This window comes from Thalia democratica, chromosome 8 (genome assembly GCF_965202585.1).
Source record: "Thalia democratica chromosome 8, ktThaDemo2.hap1.1, whole genome shotgun sequence".
Classification (NCBI taxonomy): domain Eukaryota; kingdom Metazoa; phylum Chordata; class Thaliacea; order Salpida; family Salpidae; genus Thalia; species Thalia democratica.
Window position 1 is genome coordinate 22,263,471 of NC_139172.1, and position 13,873 is coordinate 22,277,343.

At 28.3% G+C, this 13,873-nt stretch overlaps 1 protein-coding gene across 1 annotated transcript; it reads right to left on the reverse strand.

Annotated features, from left to right (window-relative positions):
• Positions 1-577: 577 nt before the first annotated feature.
• On the reverse strand, positions 578-13,669 carry LOC145842143 (vasoactive intestinal polypeptide receptor-like). The gene is made up of 15 exons (XM_082949534.1): positions 13,502-13,669; positions 11,183-11,287; positions 10,571-10,695; positions 10,239-10,351; positions 9,685-9,901; positions 6,852-7,005; positions 6,333-6,390; positions 6,185-6,260; positions 4,728-4,825; positions 4,453-4,591; positions 4,071-4,112; positions 2,686-2,817; positions 2,368-2,457; positions 2,095-2,205; positions 578-1,525 (listed from the first exon to the last, which is right to left on the reverse strand). The coding sequence occupies exons 1-15, from the start codon at positions 13,632-13,634 to the stop codon at positions 1,334-1,336; spliced, it is 1,785 nt and encodes a 594-aa protein (XP_082805660.1). The 5' UTR covers positions 13,635-13,669; the 3' UTR covers positions 578-1,333.
• Between the last annotated feature and the right edge of the window lie 204 nt (positions 13,670-13,873).

Below are 13,873 nucleotides of genomic sequence, written 5' to 3' on the forward strand. Positions count from 1 at the left end.
GACTTACATAACTGTTCTTAACCCTAGGTACTACTTTAAACAAAAATAAAACACATACTTTGTAGCTACTTTTTAGTTGATAAACAATATTTAAGTAAAATTTCAACCAAGTTTGCCAAAATCACGTATAAATACTTCTTGGTCAGCTGTTAAAATTCAAATCTAAGGTATAATAAAATTATTTCTAAAGGTTTTCTAATTTTTTTATAAGTTAGTTTTCCAGCTAATTTTGTAAACTTATGCGGTAAAAGTAAGTTCTTGTTACTCATGCTGTAGCCGAAACGTTTACTTTTCGTTTGTTATAAATTAAAAGATTACTTTTATAACTGATGTAGATGTAATTATAAAACTAGTCAGGGTAGAAGCGCGCAATTTGACAGACGAAATTGGATTAGTAAATAGTATTTTTTTAAATATTATGAAACAAAAAGATTTGTATCATAATTTGTATGAGAATTAAAATAGATTTAGATTGCATAACCAAGTTTCAAAAAATACGTTTAAAAAAATAAGTTTAAAAAATTAGTTATTTAATTTTACGTACATAAAATTACACACATTGTTTACAAAATAAAACCACTGTACATTTATTTATCGATTATTTTAAAATACTCTTTAATTTTTAAACAGAAAAAACAACAAGTAAAATTTTTGGCCACTATTTTACGTAAAAGTATAAACAATCTTAAAAATTGATATTTTAATTAAAACAACTAATAGTCTTTAAAATGTTGCAAAAAATTCCACACTTAAATTTTTTTTATAGAATGATAGAAGAAAACGTAAAATGATATGTTGTTCAAAACTTTGTAGACGATAAAAAAAAGTTTCATGCTAAATATGCAGTATAATTAAAAGAAAAACATTTGAAAAACTTACTAAAATTTAAAAACGGAAAGTCAAACAAACAAGTACACTTAAAAATTAAATTGTTTAAAATAAATTAAAAAATTCATAGTGTATAATGGAATAGAAAGTCTGGAATACACACAGTCGTAGAGAATGTTACAGAATTTGAGTTCAAAACTTTAGAATGCTCATAGTAAGAAACTTTAGAATGTAAAACTTTCTAATAATACAGACGAATACAATTGGTCAAAAAAATATAAAAAGGTGATGACAAAGCTGACCATTAAATCAGCAATGCGTTTCTCAATCAAAACTAATATTTTGAGCCTTTCAACCTTTATTTTCACCCGTAAAGAATTCCAAATTAAACGATGGCCTAGCCTTGCAGCTCTTAAATTTCAGTCAAAACAACAGTTAGCTATTTACAGTCTGTAAAAATGTCTATTCAAGTAAACTACCGAAAAAAACCTTCAAAAGACCAACTCTATTCTTTGGGCTGACCACTGACGTTGTCTTTCGAGTTTGTGACGTCATTGTCAAGGTTGCTGCTTCTTCTGTTCATCGATGACGTCAGCAGCGAGTTTATGCCCGAGTCGGTGGAGGAGCGCTTCTCGCCGGACGTGATGACGTAAACTGGCGAAACTGACGCGTCGGTGGCGCAATCGGGGTTGACGTTCTGCGAGAAAGTTTTTCGTGAAATTAAAATATTTAAGTAGTTAGCTAATCAGGACTTTATGATAACTTATTTTTGATATAGCACTTTTTGCTTGTAATTACAAACGAGTTTTACTTAACAAAAAAAATCGATGTTTATTTATATGTTTAAAGTTTATATAAAAGATTAAGATTTTTTGACTTACGCAGTTTTTAACTTTATTTACTATAATTTTAAGAAAAGTGAGTTTAACCTAAAGTTTTTTATCGATATGGTAACATATTTTTATTCTACAAAAAAGGTTTCTATTGCTAACGGAAGCTTTTATTATTTTTAGAACTACGATTAAGAAAGACTAACAAAAACAAGTACGTTTGATTTTTATTATATTTTTGTTAAGTTTTTACTACTGTAAAGCTAAAAACTGTTTTTACCTAATTTTTAGAACTTAACTTTTTTTTAGATAAAAAGAAAAAAAAAATTAAATATTTCGTTAAACATAATTTTTTTATAGCTTATTAAATATTCAATAAAATGAATAAACGAGTTTTTACAAAAATGCTAGTGTTTAAGAAAAAAATTCAACAAACCTTGTTTATAAGTGGTTCATTTTCATAAATTTGAGCATTTTCAATGTCAAAAGTACATTTTTTGTCACTAATAACTTTTATAGAGCTTTTCTCTTTGTCAGCATCGATGTCCTGTTTATAGATTTTTTTGTTTTAAAAGTCTTAAAGTTTATTTTTGTAAAAATATCAATTTGAAATGTTATATTTTTTTTAACTGCTAGTCTTTCTGACTAATTTTAAAAATGTTTCTTAGCCATTTAGTTCATTGCGGTGTCTATTGTTTTAAAAACAAACTTCTTTCAAAGGAGATTTTTCGACGTTCGTTTCGTCCAGCTCATCGTACTTGCTCATTCGTTTGTTCTGCGGGCTCGCCATGGAACGCAGCTAAAACGGAAACAAAGTTAAAACTAATTCGATCAAACATACTTCAGACGACTGAGCGAATTCAATTAAAGCAAAACAACAGACATCTCTGTTCGTTACACAACTGAAGTTTAACCACCGTTCGCTAGTATTTTAGACTGCAAACTTTCTTTTGAGTTCAAATATAAAAAGTATATTTTTGAAATTTATTTGTTAAAGAAAGGTTATGTATGTTTTGCAAGCACACACCGGGAAGTTGGAGGCGGAGGTGCTCATGTTGGTCATGTAAGTGTTGGAGGGCCTTGTCGATACGCGCTGGTTTCTCTGAATCTGACACGTGGTCTTTATCAGGTGCCAACTTCTCTTCAGCTCGCCAAGCACCTGTGAAACATCAAACGTGTTTTTTTTTCTAAAGTGACAAAGCAATACTTTTTAAAATTTGTAGTAAAACTTCTACTTTAGACTTGATTAAACAAACGGGTTGAAATCAAAACTTTGTAAGTTGATCGAACAATTGAAAAAAAGTTCTGGTTTGCAGTTGTTTTATTACATGTTTATAGTACTAGTAGCTAGTCAACGTAGAAAGGTTTTTTTACTAGTGCAAATGTACAAAATTAATACATCACTTTTATTTCACGTTTATAGCATGTCAGATAAGTTATTTTTATTGCACAAAGTATTTAGAATGATTAAATAAAGTATTTTAATAACCTTTACATTAAGTAAATCAGTTTATATATACACGGTTTTAATATTTTCGTTAAAACTTTCTATCATATTTAAGAATTTTTTAAAAAAACTTGCATTGTAAACAACAATAAATTTTTACAAACAAGTTACTGGAAAACTTAAAAAGATTAAAAATGTTTTTTAGTTCTGATAAAAAAATCAGAGAAGGTTAACATTGACAAGTTGTTAGTATAAAGCTTATACATACATCTTAGAAAAAAAAATTTGCAAGGTTTTTAAACAGTGACAGGCCGATAATATAAAATATATATGTATTTATTTATTTTTTAATTAAGTCATTGTGTAAGCTCTTGGTGTTCTAAAAAACTAAATGTCATTATTTTAATTTTAGAATCATAGAAATTTTACATATCAAGTGCGTAAATTTTTAGTCAAAGTTATAAAAATAACAGTCATTGACATTTAAATATAGTAAGTAAAACATAGTTTATATCAACGATAAGTATTCCTACAAGATTTTTTTTTGCAAATTAATTTTAGTTTGTAAAATATCATCCAAACTTGTTCTAACTATCATTGATGTAATAAAGTTATTAAAAAAAATGTTGCTGGTCTTATATAGCTCTAAATAAAAATGGTTGAAAATTTTAAACCATCTCGTACTTTTTTAGAAGGGTTCTAATCCCACAAGAAAAGTTTAAACACAGGAATTTTTAAAAAATTCTTGCTAAAACGTAAGTTTTTTATGCTTGATAAGAACTTAAAAGCGTAAATACAAACATTTTGAACTTTTTATTAACCTAGTAAAATATGTCAGTTATTACAGTTAATTTTTTTATTCAACTTTTACGATCATGGAAATATCAAACATATTAGATCTAGGTATTTCTACAGCAAAACTTAAGTCATATTTTACCCAATTAAAATTATAAAATTTTACATACCTCTCCATTTATAAAGCAGTAGATGATAGCAACGAAGAAACCCTGTTAACAAAAATGTTACTCATTTTTCATCAATTTATAACAAAAAAAAAGTTAAATTTAAAATTTAATTTAAAGTTTTTGAATACACTTCAAAGTTTACTCAAACTTTGTAAACTTAAATATATAATAGACATTCTCAAATCGAATCTTATATCTTTGAAAAACAAGCGTCATTTGTTGTATATTTTAAACATAATGTATGTTACTTCTTATATCCTTAAAACTCACAGCAGTACATACTTTTAAAATTAAAATTTATTTTATCTTCCAAAACAAAATACTTTCCTTAAGTATCTGCAACAGTATGGATACTATAAAAATCTAACAATGCAATAATAACCTGAAAAGAGTCGAAGAACAATTCAAGGTACATTCTGATTTCCCACACGATTCCGGTCGAGCTGTCGGGTATTGCCCTAAATATGATCGCGTGAACACCGAACATCGGAATCAGAACCAGGGTTGACCTAGCCAGTTTTCTGAAAGTTTTTTTTGATGGTTTATTTTTCTTAAAATGAAAAATGCAAAACTTTTTTCACAAAATAGAATTAATGAACAATTAGTCTTAATGTACAAAACCATAGTGTACATATTTTTTTAAAGTTAAAATCTTACTTGTACTGGTTTCCAATTTCAGGGTGGTTGCATCCACCCGCATACCGCAGTTTGTACCACAGAACCCTCACGATGTTCACAAATAGCAAAAAGTTTACCTGAAATTGTAACAGAGTTTCGAGAAAAGTTATAGTTCACGAGCCGAACATATCTGCCTATTGTTTATGTACGCAATATTTTTCAAGAAGAAAATATTTAATTATAATTTCAGAACCAAACGTTTTCAATGTTTCAAAATTTCTAGTTTAGTTAACAATATTTCGAAACTATAAAAAGTTGATAAGCATCAAACACATTTTCAGTATTTTTATATGTTTTATTAAGCGTTTATAACCTTAATGTATGTTATGTTAGTGCAGGTTTTACAAGCGTTTTAGAGTTTTTTGGTTGAGTTTCTTGTAAAATAGTTTGGCTTACTATTTTTCAAACTGATTATGTTTCTTGAGTAACAGTTAACAAAAATATTTCTAAATAACAATCACTTTATTTATAACATAATTGTATCTTAGTACTTAAAAATAAAGTGCAAATTACTTGTTTAAAAGAAAATTCTCATTTTTTTGTTTTAATTGGTTAATAGAAAACAGCAGCTGCAGCTTAAAAGCAGAAAAATCAGCAATCAGCTTCACAAGTGGGTATTAGATGGCAGCTTTCATTGTTAGCAGCACGAAATTCAAAAGCACCACTTGAAAACTTTTAGGGCAGTTTTCTAAAGAAAAACCTATTCTGCTCTTTTTAAATCTCAACCTTTACTTTTTGAGCCGAGTGCTTACTGCTAAATTGGTTTTAATTGAATAGAATCAGTAAAAATAAGATGCAGTGTGTTTAAAAGAATAAAAATTAAAATCTGTTCAAAGTTAAAGTATTTTATTTTCTTAATAAAAAAATATTTTAAAGGTTTTAGTTAGCTTAATTAAACTAATACTTGTCATCAACAAAACACAAAAAAAAAGAATAGTAAAGACTTAATGTTTTGCTAATTTAAGAATAAAAACAATGTGAATTTCAATAGAAACTATTTTGTTCCTCAAAATAACCTCATAAACCAGCACGTCAATTGATTAACACAGAGTCACGTGGGAGAAACATTTTATTTTAAAATTAAATTCAGTCTTAACAACAAAAACTTCAATAAAATTTAAAACATTTAAAATACACAAACTTTAGCTTTTTATTTTTCTGAAACTAGTTTAATCAAATATTTTGAGCATAGTTTCAGCACTTACCAGATAAAACACAGTGTTAACTTTAACAGAATCAATAAAATTTAAATTTTTTGTTTGTTAATTTGTTTTTAAAACTTTAATACTTTTAAATCTAAGCTGCATCAAACTAAACTTGAAGTTTAAATTTAAGTATTAAAATGTTTCAACTTTGAAATGTAAAATCTAAAAAAACGTGAGTTTAATTTGTAAATCTTATTGCGCAAAGAAAACAGAAAATAAACAATGACTTACGAAATTAGCAGCTATGATTGGTCCGTTGAACAGCCAATCATGTAGTCCTGATTCTACGTTCCAGCACAGGTCTTTGCTTAAATTATAGTTATTGTTTAGAATAGTTGTTACTTTTTAAACTTAAAAAATTACAACTGTTATGACATACTGTTTAGAAAAGATTTCATTGACCAGAGACCAAGGTACTACAAACAGTAGAGGCAAACCTGTATTTATAAGAGATGGTTTTTAAACAGACAATAAAAATAATTAATTAATAAAGTTCCAAGCAATATAAATTACAACTAAATTTTGCTTTAAAAACAATATATACTTTACTTGTTTAACTAAGACAAAACACTATTTTGCACAACTTATTTAAATGTGTAAAAAAAGCTCAAAGTTACATAAAAAAATCATAGTGCTCTTTGTTTCTTAAGCTAGCTAAAGTCGTGAAATACTTTTTATTGAGAAAATTCTTAAAATTCATTTAACTCCGGTACAAAAGTACTGTTATTGGTATTTTTACATTAAACTCAAACACCACAGCATAAAAAGCAACACAATTAAAAAGTGAGTGAACCAATTTGGTTGCATCTAATGAATACTTAAAGTTAAGCCTTCAAAGTAATCTGAGGATACGGTTTTTAACCATTTAAAATCAAACCGCCAAACAACACGAACTGACCCCAGCCTATCAGTACGAAGCGCAGCATGTACTTTTTTTCCGCGAAGAAAGTAACGAAAATCAAACAGTGGAGGTAGATTCCTTCAACGAGGATCCAAAAGTAGTTTGTAGCCACGAAGAAGTGGTAAAGACTCACCACAATTTTGCATGCTTTCTGTAATATTACTGTTTTTACTATTAGTATTAAGCTTAGTAATTAAAATTTTATACTTTGCAGTTATTAAGTAAAAGTGAAGTATCTATCTACCTGTTTATAAAATGCATCAAACTATATTCTTTTTTTTATATGTTGTAAACTAAAACTAAGCAAGTAGTTGTATTTGCTAATAACAATAAGTTTTTTATAAATACTAACAACTCAAAATAGTTATGGCTTTAGAACAACATAAAATTGTTTTTAGGTAAGAGCTGTACAAAAATACTTTTATAGAAACTTTTTTGCTCTTTAAATTATCCATGTTACTGGTTTAGGCAGCAACTACTTAATAAAGGTAAAAGTATTGATCTTTTGAAAAATCAATTTTAAACTTGATGTGTCTATATATGATTTTTGGAAAACTTTTAGTTAAAGTATTTTTACTTTGCAATCAGATTTAAGTAAGCATGAAAATTTCCTGCAACCACATATGTAAGTTTTACAAGATAAACACGTTCACGATCACTAAAGTAGGACTTTTGAATGTGTAATTACAGTAATGGTAAATAAACAATGATACTAGTTAAAAAAAAACAAACATTTCCTTGTTGAATATACAAAGTTAAAAACGACAAGGTTATCATTTTTATTCAATCTTTTACCCGGTTTTATGTTAAAAAGTTTTTTTTTCAGTAAATCATTTTTTTTAATACACTTTTCTAAATAATTATTTGTAAATACCTTTACATATTTTTATTGTAATCCAAATAAATTATAAATTATGAATAATAATAAAAAGTTAACGTTTTGCGAATAACATATATATATATATAGCTATTTCTTACTTTAACATTTTAATTAACAACTAGATAACATCTAAATACTATTAAATTTATTTCAATAATAATAAATCCTATAGAAATTCCTTGCAAATTAGAAGAAATTTTCATATTTCCTTTGCTTTCAGTAATAACGCCTTAAAAACACCTTGACTTTGAACTTGAATGTTATGAGCTGATGTGATGCTAATTTTTAATTGTTTTTTTGTCTTATAAGACACATCACAGGTCAGGATGGTTTGTTTAAAAAAAAATATTTGTTGTTTAAAGTTAAAAAGCAATATTCATAGTTTACTGAGATTTAAGATCATACAAGTTTATTTCAAAACTCTCCTTTCCCAGCTAGTAGAAAGTTTATAATACTTGAAAATTGAGTTCGTTTGTGGTGTCTACGAATCTTTGTTTATATAACTTATTATTGTGAATTTACGGAATAACGTTTTTATGGTTAATTAATCCGATTAAAGATCAATAAAGGATGGTTTTAAATAAATTCTTAAGCTTAAATGAAAGAAACCCTTAGTCTAAATCAAAACATTATTTTTTTTTAACTAGGTGTACTATTTGAAAATTAAAAATTTACAAAATAAACTTAAGTATTTCTATTTCACTGATTTTCTAGTCAAACTCAACTAAGTTTGTCAAAATTAAACAATTCAAAAAACTATAAGCTAGAAAGTGTTTTGCTTTATTTTAATATCAGTTTTTTTAAATTTTCGAATTTATCTCTGACTAAAACAATCATAGTATGTTTTAAAAATTGCGATTGATAGTTTTGTAACACGATAAATTTAAACTACGTCCATTATTTCATTCTATTAGCCTATTAAAAACAATTTAACAGAAAAAAAAACAACATAATAAGTGTTATTAGTTCTATTCTATGTATATGAATTGTAGACAACTATTAATATAGTTAAGAAAAACTTTCTAAAAATAATGTTTTTCAATATCACTTTATAGTGTATTTCAATGAATACTCACTCTATAAAGTTTATTTGAGAATTCAATTGCAATTTTACAACTACAACTCATCGTAATGTTTTATATACTAATTAATATCTAAGTAAACAGTATAAGGTAAAGTATAAGTACTTCTAGTATATAAACAGTACAAAATGTCAGTTTTGATTTTTTTATTTTTATTATCAATATCAACATTGATAAATGCTGTTTATATTTCTTATGAAAATAACTTTCAATAAAAGACACTTATATGTATGGAATGATTATTTTAGTAGTTTATTTAATACTATTTAAGTAAACTGCCCTCTTTAACTAGTTTTTAAATGTCTGTTGTAGAACTGAGGTATGAGTTTGTTGTTTATGTTTTTAACAAATAAGTTTTTTATAAACTAAAGAAGCGATGGTAAAAATATTTATTTATAATGAAATATTTTTTAAGATAAATGCTTTCAAACAATATTTAAATTTATTGTGTATTTATTAAAAAGCTCAAGTTAAAGCCTAATTTGTGTTTATTTGTTATAAATATAGTCTACTTTAACTAATAGCAATTTTTGCCGTAAATGACTAAATTAATTGAAACAATATTGCAAGTTTACTGTGCAAAAACAAACTAGATTAAAAAACATTCATTAAATCCAACTTTATCAAATTAGTATATTTCAGCTCAAAAAACTTGTAATCCTTTGACCTTTTGGAACGATCTGTAAAAACTTCTTACATTTTTTTACAACTCTATATATACAGTCGTTCTCAACATCACTTCCAAAAAGAAAAATTCTAAGCAGCCTTAGCATTAAGACGTCAACAACTTTAAAAAAATGTAAACTCAAGACGGCACGGTGTGGTCTAACGATGCTAAGTTTCAAATTTCAACTATTACGTCACTAACCATGTTGCTCAAGTCGGGCGTCGTAATCCGCTCCCACAGCGCTCTCCTCGTCTCAAAGTCCAGGTTCGGGTCAGTCAACCGCTCCATGGTGGCGTAGGGATCGTACACGCCGGTGACGCTGACGATGACCGCGTCCTTCACCAGCAGCATCGCGGCGCGCAGGAAGAAGGAGGCGAACAGGTGCAGGTGGATCCTGTTCCTGGTGCAGTGCAGCCTCCTGAAAACGATGAGTTAACTTTGATAAGGATTTCCTCAAGTATCGCATTTACTAGCACTTGTTGTTGTTATTTTCTTTTTAAAAAGTTGCGTGTAACAATCGTACTTGATACAACCTCACTGCTGATAAGGAATTAAGTAGTTAAAACAATAGAAAATATTCTAATCGTTTGTTTAACTGTATTAAAGTCGTGGCAGTTTTAGTCGCACTTGTTTTTTATTTCAATTAATTAAAGTGAAGAGAACAGGACAAGCTAGTTGTGCGAAAATTTGAAGTTTTTTTTAGTTTTATTTTTTATCAATTTTAAAGTAAAAAATTTCAACTGCTCGTTTCTGACCTGTAGTACACGAAGACGAACATTGCGGCGAACAGGAACACGGCTGAGGTCGAGTAGCCGGTCGTCAGCAGCAGCTTCATTTTGTTGCCCGACGCTTTAGGTGCGTCGTCGTCCTGTGGGAAGTGTTTGAAAATAACGTGATATTTTTAATTTTAAAAAATAAATAATTCACAACTAACAATCAAATGCGAGTATGTGTTTTAGTGCTGCTGTTGAGCACTAGCTGATTAAAATGTACGTTTGGACATTTTATTCAATACATCCAGTCTTTGACTCAAAAGCTTGTTCAAAGACAGAATAGCATTTTACCATAATTATAAAGGAAAGTTTACCTCTGCTAAAGATAACATCTTGCTGAAGTTCAAGCACGTGTTGAAGTCCACGTGAACGCTTGTTCCATTGGCGTCCATTTTCCACGTCCCGTCATCGAGACACTCACGTGTAGCCAAATTAATCCCTTTAAAATTAATACATATGTGATGCAAATATAAATGCAATAAAATAGTACTTTATTTTTCATTTTCATTGTTTTTTTATTGATACTTTACTTTTGTGTAAGTCTATGCAACAAAAGCTCTTGTCTTTTGAAAATTTTTTTAAAAAGTTTTTTGGGCTTTGTATTTCTAGTCTAAGTTTAAGAATTAAGTTTCTTATAAATAAAATTCTGTTTTATTAACTTATTTGGTTTACTTTATACTGAAAACTAGATTACATGCAATATCTAGTATACAATCCTTATAGTTGTTAATTAACATACTTTAAAATAAATTAGATATAAAAAAGTTTTCAGCTTACTTAGTACTAAATTTTAATCTAAAAAAAAACGTTAAATTTGTGCAAATAGGTCGCGTGAAGTTGATGGTCGTGCGGTTCAGTGTATTGTAGAACTGAAACTTAAGTAAAATTTCAACCGTTATCAAACACTGTGAAAATGTAAAACTAACTTCTGTTTGGAAAGTTCGGGCACTGAGTATAAACTTTCTTGCCGGCAAGAGTGGGAGGCCAACACGTTTCCGTCACATCGAATTCCCAAGGACAATGCAACTGGCCTGTAGAAACAGTATTTACACCTTGAGATAGTTTTAAACGAAAATTAAGGTCAGGAAACGCTGAAAGCTATAATCGATTGTACGGCGTATTAAGTTTAGATTAGTAGTATTGAAACACGATGAACAGCGAAGTAAGTTTGAAGCGTAAAATAATTATTGAAATTATTTACCGTGTAGCGTTCAAATACTAATAATGATGCATCTATACGAAATTAGTTGAAACCAGGTTGATATGAAAAAGACTTAAACAAACAGTTGTTTTAAGGATTAACAGCTAGTTTTTGCTAGGGATTATCATGAAAAATTTTCTCCATAACTTTATTCAGAAGAATAAAATTATTTTTTAATAAGTAATAAATTGCTTTTCAGGTCGTTTGATAAACAAGTATGCAATTATTTCAGCATTATAAAAAAGCTAGTCTATAACTTATAGATCTGACTTGGTTTTTTACTAGTTAACATTTAACTAAAAAGATAAACCTTCAACATCATAAACGTTGTAAACAAAGAAAAAATACAAGTTTTTAGACGCGTTGTACAAAAAGGCATCCTTTTAAAAATTCAATTCAAATCGCTTTTGTAAGTAATTTACTTTAAAACAAAACAAGAAAGTGCACAAGCAACATCTACGTCGCCAAAGCACCTCCGCCTAAGTGCTTTCGCTGAAATTTAAAATCAGCAAAAGGGCAGCTTTTCACCATTATCTCTGGTTGTGCAGGAGAGAGCCCTCATGCACAGTGGCCGAGACGAATTGTGCGCAGCGGGTTTGTTTTATCAGTGATCAGATGACAGGCAAGTTCACGCAATCGATGCGAACGCTGATTTGCGCCTCACCTGCCCAAATGTTTGCAAGTTTGTTCTTTCACCGAGTTCGAAGGTCGACGCGTTTGAGTTTTGAAGGAGTGCTTTGGAAGTTTGAAAGGTTGCTCGTTTGCAATTTTAGAATTTAAAAAGGTGTAATTAATCTATTTATAGGGGTTTTATATTTGCTTTTTGTACCCTAAGTATATGTGTGTTTTTTATATAAAACTTTGTTTTACTGTTTTATCTACATAAAAAACTGGCAATTTTTTTTAAATTGTGGTTAAATTATTAAACTAAAAATATAAAGTATGTTTTCCAGCTTTAGCTTGCAGCACATTATTCACAGTTCAATGAAACCCGCTCCGGTATTCCAGTAAAAAAAAAGTTATAAATACTCGTTTCAAACCATGCAAAGGCAGGACGCGTATCGGCACACAAATCAAAAGAGGCTCAGTGATTTTCGGCTGGCTGTAAAAACAGTGCAGATACTTGACCGCTCACATGCGCCTATGTATAAACACTGTCAACTTTGCAAGCTCACTTGACAGCCAAGTGAATTGTAAACTTGCTTGATCAAACACAAACCACTACTTTCTCTTAATTAAACTTTAATGAACGCCTGTTGTTTTTTATGCCTGACACAGCTAAGTTTTAATTGAAAAATGTTAGAAATGATTTTTTTTTCTTTTTGATTATCTTTATTTTGATTGTCTTGTGTTGTAAAAAAAATTGTTTCAAAAGAAAATATATATTTTGCTATTTATCATTATCATTAATGACAGATTGAATTAAATACTACTTTCATTTTAAAGCTACAACTTCCCACAAAAACTTAACATATTTTTTAGCTTGATCTATTTGCAGTCGTCTTTATACCAAATTCTACGTAATTACAAAACGATGAATTATTTTTAATCGTTTTTTTTAATCAGCTTAGCTTTTATTATTATCTTACGAAGCAGTTTTAAAATAAGCGAAATTCTTGTAAAAGGAACAATTGTTAAGTTTTAAACTAATAATAAATAATGTTGTTGTTCAGAAATAAATAATGTTTAAAATAAAAAACACCACTCTTAAGTACTTGTTGATAATGCTTAAAACTAGTCGAAATAACAATTTTCAGCAGAACAAAATCTTTATGAAGTCATTACATCAACATATCGAGCAATAAGTTTGTGGTAAGTAGGCAACTCTACATAAAACACGGTAACTACCTATCATACCTAAAAAAGAGCAATTCTCCTTAAATTTCAAGCATAAACTTAATAGAAATGACTTAACTTAATAGTTTGATCAAAGTGTTATTAATTATAACTAAGATCTTTTGACTTTTGCTTGAAGTAATGAATCAATAAATTATTTACAACTCATTTTAGCATTTTTTTTCAAAAACTGAGTGATTGAAAATACCTTTCAGTTTTTCGCTCATAGCTTCCATGGTTTCATTGCATTTTCTTCTACTTTCTTCGGCTGCTTTCCTAAAATTAGGAAAACGTTGTTCCAGAAGACCATGAGTTTTCCTTAGATTTTCCTCAACAGACATTTTGTTTGTTACTTATTAAAGATTATTGTTATCATAAGTACTGTCAAAAATAACACTTTTGTTAACTTCTATCTGATCTAAAACAAGTATTAAATTACTAAAAGTTTTTAAATACTATAGCAGTCATAAAGTACACTGGCAATAAAGATTTTTAAAACAACCTTTTTAATCTATACTGTTTAAAACAGTTTTTTTCAAATTAAAAAATATTCTTTATGGTATTTTCTTCTTGCAAATGT